This window comes from Phodopus roborovskii, unplaced genomic scaffold, assembly GCF_943737965.1.
Source record: "Phodopus roborovskii unplaced genomic scaffold, PHOROB, whole genome shotgun sequence".
Lineage (NCBI taxonomy): Eukaryota > Metazoa > Chordata > Mammalia > Rodentia > Cricetidae > Phodopus > Phodopus roborovskii.
Genome location: NW_026125489.1, coordinates 1,811,404 through 1,817,403, shown reverse-complemented (window position 1 = coordinate 1,817,403; position 6,000 = coordinate 1,811,404). Strand labels below are relative to the sequence as shown.

General features: G+C 57.8%; 1 protein-coding gene across 2 annotated transcripts in view; it reads right to left on the bottom strand.

Annotated features, from left to right (window-relative positions):
* Positions 1–574: 574 nt before the first annotated feature.
* Positions 575–6,000, bottom strand: part of Lrp1 (LDL receptor related protein 1) — a 78,556-nt gene continuing 73,130 nt past the window's right edge. For both annotated transcript variants that reach the window (XM_051176099.1, XM_051176100.1), the window contains 13 exons: positions 5,277–5,455; positions 4,762–4,868; positions 4,396–4,512; positions 3,874–4,050; positions 3,624–3,764; positions 3,351–3,524; positions 3,004–3,165; positions 2,530–2,704; positions 2,289–2,390; positions 2,082–2,146; positions 1,886–1,976; positions 1,655–1,799; positions 575–1,513 (listed from right to left, as the gene is read on the bottom strand). In XM_051176099.1, coding sequence (XP_051032056.1) covers positions 1,373–1,513; positions 1,655–1,799; positions 1,886–1,976; positions 2,082–2,146; positions 2,289–2,390; positions 2,530–2,704; positions 3,004–3,165; positions 3,351–3,524; positions 3,624–3,764; positions 3,874–4,050; positions 4,396–4,512; positions 4,762–4,868; positions 5,277–5,455 — 1,776 coding nt within the window. In that variant the 3' untranslated portion in view covers positions 575–1,372. The remainder of the gene's footprint in view (positions 1,514–1,654; positions 1,800–1,885; positions 1,977–2,081; positions 2,147–2,288; positions 2,391–2,529; positions 2,705–3,003; positions 3,166–3,350; positions 3,525–3,623; positions 3,765–3,873; positions 4,051–4,395; positions 4,513–4,761; positions 4,869–5,276; positions 5,456–6,000) is intronic.

Below are 6,000 nucleotides of genomic sequence, written 5' to 3'. Positions count from 1 at the left end.
TCTTTTGTTGGTCAACTCCTGGCATGCCCACAGTGTTTGCTGGAGGCCTGTGGGCCAGGCAAACTGTCTGCCTTCTTGACTCTCCTCCTCTCTAGTCCCTCCCCCCTAAGTGTACATGTAGCGATCAGAGGTCAATTCTATGGAGCTGGTTTGTGCTCACTCTCCCACGGAATCATCTTGCTGGTCTTACAGCTGTGGTTTTACTTATGGCATCATAGGGTAAGATGCCAGCATTTCAAAGGGGAGTGGTAGCGGGCCATCCTGAAGGCCTGGGAAGGCTCATGACCCAGTGCACCCATTTCTTTCTGGTGTGCCAGCTCACTGTGGAGGACAGTGGCGGGTATAGAGCAGTGAAACAGATCTCCAAGGCGGTGTGCTGGGGTGGGGAAACAGCTCTTCCTGCCACAGGAAGACTGGAAGATAGAGTGTGGCTGGAGACATTGACCTTAGGTTCTCAGGCCGGCCTCTGGCGTGTGGGAAAGCTCCCTCTGGTGGCTGGAGCAGGCAAGCACAGCCCCAGCCCCGAAAAATCTCACACTAGCAGTCAGACACAGTGGCTTTTTTCTTTTCTTTCTTTCTTTTTTTTTTCTCTTTTTTTCTTTTTTACAATTTTATTTATAACAATATCTGTGTTATTTAGTTGTAAAGGAATTCAGCAAAAATTATTAAAACGTTCATGTCCCCAAAATGGGGCTGCCCGCTTGCCCTTCCTTGGTATGCCCCAACCCTTCCGGTCCTCAGAGGAGGGGAAGCTGGGGACAGTTACCAAAGAATGTATACAGCCCTAGGAGCCACAGTGGGGGGCACTGGAGAGGGAGGGCCTGTCTGGAAGGGATACTGGGCGTGGCCATCTCAGAGGTGCCCCTAAAGTGGGAGCAGAGGGCTCAGGGTGACTTCCCTCAAGAACTAAACAGCTCCTTCTCCTCCTACCTCGCAAGGCCAAATCTTCCAGACAGGGTCAGCAGAGGACGCCACCTCCCAAGAAGTAGCCCCCCCCCCCCGAGAACTGAGAGGGGAAGCTGGGACAGGGAGCCTTGGCCAGGGTGTTGCCCAGGCAGAAGGCTGTCACCAGCTCCCAGGGGTGTGTGGTAGGGAATGGAGGTGGGCTCCTTCGTACCTTTGAGCCACAGAGCCCTCCCTCCCTGCCCGCTCTCGGCAGCATGGGGGGGTGGGGTGCTGAGGGGCAGGCAGGGAGGAGAGAGGAGATAATACTGTGCTCGCTTGCTCGCTCACATATAAAAAGTAACTCCTTCATTTTCATTTTTACATTTGTACATCCGGCGGGGCCGGGGAAGGGCTGGCTGGGGAGGGGGCTCACTGAAGGACTCGTGTCCGGCAGGGGCTTTGTGGGGGTGTCCGTTGGGGCAGGGCCCTATGCCAAGGGATCCCCGATCTCGTCCTCAGGTCCCCGGCCCAGGAGTTCTCGCTTCTCGTCCGTGCTGGCCAGGGAGTGGCGGCTGCCATGGCCCCCCATGTAGAGCGTGGCGTACACTGGGTTGGTGAAGTTGGTAGGCTGCAAAAGTGACAGAGGGTTGAGAGGGTTAGAACATTCGAGCTCCCACTTCTGGGCCATCAGTCGGGGCGACACCTTTAGTCGTCCTGCCCACCCCCAAGGCCTTGCCCTTGCAAGCCCCTTCGATGGCCTCCAGTCTACCTTGTCAGGGTCAAGGGCAAAGTCGGCATCCAGTAGGCCCCCGACATCATCGGGCTCTCCGCCTTCATACATCTTGTAGGTGGGGTTCCCAATTTCCACATTCATGGCCCCATTGGTCATCCGCTGGTGCTGGAAACCCTTGGCCCTGGGGAGAGGCAGGGGTCAGAGGACGGCGACGCTAGTGAAGGGGGCTGTAAAATAACGGAACTCTCCAGACTCCCAGTGGCTCACCCTCGCACTCGCCGCTTATACCAGAACACCACCCCTGCCACCAGGAGCAGCAGCAGGAGCAGCAGCAGAGGGATCAGGATGGAGGCCACGTCTAGGGAGAGAAGCCGGAACACTGAGTCTGGCGCACAGAGTTGGGGTGGGGGCCCCCAAAGCTCTCGCTCTAGGTCTGGGCAGCCCCGCTCATCCCACCACTCACGTCCAGGCTGTTGCTGACTGACAACGTGGTCCTCGCAACGGGGTCCTGTCACGTGGGGTGGGCACCTGGAGGCAGCAGAGCAAAGTGGGCAGGCGTCACCTCCTCTGCGGCCGCCCCATAGTACTGCAGGGACTAGGCGGAGCCACGGGGGCCAGGTGCGAGGGGGAAGGGGCAGCCTCTTCCTGGTGAGGCTCAGGCCCAACTCACCGGCACTCAGGCATCATCTTGCTGTTCATGGTGCAGGAGCCACCGTTGCTACAGTGATCGACGCAGGTCAGACAACTGGGGGCTATCCGGCCATCAGTGCAACTGCAGAGAGGGATGAAAATCTGACCACCGGCTGGGGGGGGCGGCTGCCTGTGGCGCTCTAACAGGGCTAGGGCTGGCAGCGTAGGGGCGTAACGGTTGTGACAGGGCAGAATGTGGAGGCAGGGCTCCACTCACTCACTTGCAGGTGACATCTCCGGTCTGCTTATTGACCACACAGGCTCCCTGGAGGCAGCGGGTGCACTTGTCCACCTCACATTTGGGTCCCTCGTAGTAGACGGCGCAGCGACATTGTCGGGAGCCATTGGCGGCCATCTGGCAGGTGCCAAAGTTCTCACAGTAGCCTGAGCACTGCCCTGTGGTTGGGAATGGAGCCCCACCTTTGTAAGGGTTCAGCATGCAGGGAACAGCAATCTCCATGGCCTAGAGATGACTCCCAGCGTCTCCTGAGCCCCTACGGCCCTGTCACAGACCCCAGGACACAAGGGTGTCCCTCAGCATTCATCTTGTTGAATAATCCTGATGCCTGGAGGCTCCCTACACCAGGACGGTGTGCCAACATGGTGGGCAGCACCCGCAGCCCGGGCACGGTTCATCTGCATGTGGGTTCCCGCTTCCCTCTTCCTCCCCTGGGGCTGGGGATGATTTCACTCACGGTACTGGCAACGATCACCCAGGAAGCCAGGTAGACATCGGCACTGGGGCTGGTTGCCCTGGTTGACGGTGCAGGTGCTGTTGTTCGCACAATAGCCTGCACACACCTGCTGGGTGCATTTGGGGCCCGTGAAGCCTGTGGGGCACCGGCACGTGGGCATGCCTGATGGGAGAGGGTTTGCGAGTGGGACCGCGGCACTGGGAACCACCTGCACCCATGGCAGAGCCAGGAGGGACCCCAGGGAAGCTACAAGCAGAGGGAGCAGATACCGGGGCAACCGGGGAGGCTGAGGCGAGGCGAGGCATCTGCCTGGGGGCGGGGCCAGGGCCAGGGTGGGGGGCACATACCAGAGGGGGAAGCGGCACAGGTGCCCCCATTGCGGCAGTACCCCCAGCACTGGTCCAGTTCACACTTGTCGCCTGTGTAACGGGGCTGGCAGCGACACTTTGGCTGCCTCCGCGCATTGAGGAAACAGCTACCGCCATTGAAGCATTGCAGGGTGCAGGTCCCAGGCCTAGGGGCTGGAAGAACTCGTCAGTGCAGAGGAGTGGGGTCCAGGGTGAGGGAAGGCCCAGCCTCTAGGAAAAGGATGCTAGGATTCCCGAGAGGGGTGTGCATACCATCCGGAGGGGGTGTTGGAGAGGGCACAGGCACACAGGTGCCGTTGTCCAGTCTCTTTCCATTGGGACAGGTACAGACGGGCCCACTGGGGCTCAGGAGGCACAGCCACTCACACTTTTTACGGTCACAGGGGTTGGTCACTGCAGGTGTGTGGAAGGGTAGGTGCTGAGCAGGGCTTGTCCTGCGTCCTGTGGGTCCAGAACACTCCCTCCTCACCGCCCCCCGCCCCCCGCTTCCCCTCTAGCACACCCTCAGGCTGCTTGTGTTGATGGTAGAGGACCACGTCCGAGGCGTGGCTCAGGCTCCCAGTCAGGTTGATCAGGGGGCTGTGTCCAAACTTGTGGATCTTGAAGACACGATTATTGATGTAAGTGACACCGTAGATGTAATCCTCAAACACATCGATGCTGAAGGGGTGACTGAGGCCTGGGGGGGGGGGGGCGGGATAAAGGAAAGGGAAGGGTTAAAACAAGATGGCTGCCTGGGCCCACTCTTTTAAAATACTGGGCTCCATCAGAACCAACGATCCCTGCCCCAATACTGGCAAAAGGTCTCATCACCCCAAGACTTCAGGGGCACAGGAGACTTTGGCTTTCTCTCCCCTCGTTTGCCAAGTTCTCACCCACCCTTCCCCACTGCCGCTGACTCCACAGAGCTCAATATTGGTAGAGTGAATGGACAGAGACCAGGCTAACAGAAAAGGACTCAGTAGGAAGGGTGGATGGCCTGAGAGCAGGGTTAGGGACCGCGCTGCCACCAGCCACCTCTGACCTCGTTTGCTGTCAGCAGCCACGATGGGGTCAGTGCCATTGAGCCGGATGCTGCCGATGACTGAGAGCTTGGCATCTGCCCAGTATAACCGTTCATTGTGATAATCCACAGCTAGGCCTGAGGTGGGAGAATTACTGTGAGGCTCAGCCTCTGCCACGCCAGGCTGAGCACAGAGAACAGATAGAATGGACTCTGTCTGGTGTCCTCGCTCACATGATTTCTCCCCATCGCCCATCTGGAAAACGCTCCCACAGCCTTTAGACCTGGTGGAAGCTGCCTACCCCACTGTCCTGGATTTTGGGTGACTTTTGGAGCGGCTGGGGTCAGAGCCCTGTCCCTCCCACACCCTACCCCTGCCCCAGGGACCTGTGGGCCACTGGATGTTGTCCTGCACGAGAGTCTCTCGAAGGGTTCCATCCATCGCTGCTGTTTCAATCTTGGGATGGTTCCCCCAGTCTGACCAGTACATGGTGCTAAGGAGGGCAAGCGAGAGCAGGTTGGTCACCAAGGCAGAGAGCAAAGGAAGACAGCACCTAGCCTGGTATGGATGCCCCTGGGCAACGGGAGGAAGATGCCTGTCCTCTTCACATTGAGACCCAGGAGACAACTTCAGACCAGCACCATCTGCTCTAATCACAAGATGCTAAGCCAGTAGCATCTAAAGAGGTAGAGCTGCCACCCCCCCCCCAATCTGGGCTACACATGACAGCCAGTCAAGCAGACATTAGCCATTCAACCAGGAGTCCCCATAGTGGCTCAAGGAGGGGCAACGTCAGAGTAGCCTTGAGCCAGTGGTCTCTGTCCCCTGTGGGTGCTAGACCTGTCCTAAGGGCTTCCCAACAACACCTGCCCAAACACCTCCCCCCAGGACCCTTGCCCACCCCCTCAGCGGGTCCACCACGATGGCATGGGGCTCATCAATCATGCCCGAGATGAGGGTCTTGCGGTTCTCGCCCTTCATTTGCGCCACCTCGATCACATCTCGGCCAGAGTCAGTCCAGTACACGTTTCCGGCCACCCAGTCGATGGCAATCCCCCTCGGCATCTTCAGCCCTGAAATCTAAGTGGTATCACATATTCAGGGGTCAGGATCGTCTGTCTTCCCGTCATTATCCCCATTCCCCTGAGTCTGCCCCCCTTGGCTAACATGGCTACACCAGTCCCCAGGTCCTTTTTTTCTTTGGACTAGGTCTCTATCACAGCTCAGGTGAGGCCTGGAACTCACTGTGTAGCCCAGGCCGACCTCTTATCTTTTGGTTTCCCTCTGTTTGGTTTCCAGCCCAGCTGGAATCACAGGCATGAGCCTGGCTCATCTTCAGGTTTTTCTAGTTAATTCTCACTTTTTAAAAAATGGCTCTGAGGGCCGGGAGGGGGCAGTGAGATGGTTCGGTGGATAAAGGTGCTTGCTGCCAAGCCTGATGACCAGAGTTCAGAACCCTGGGACTCATATGGTAGAAGCAGAGAAATAACTCCAAGTTGTCCTCTGAGCTCTCCATGTGCACGATGGCATGTAAATATGACACACAGGCATTTTCTAAACATGTACACATGATACACAGGCACTTCCTAAGTAAATGAAACAGTCTATGAAGTTGGAAGTGTAGT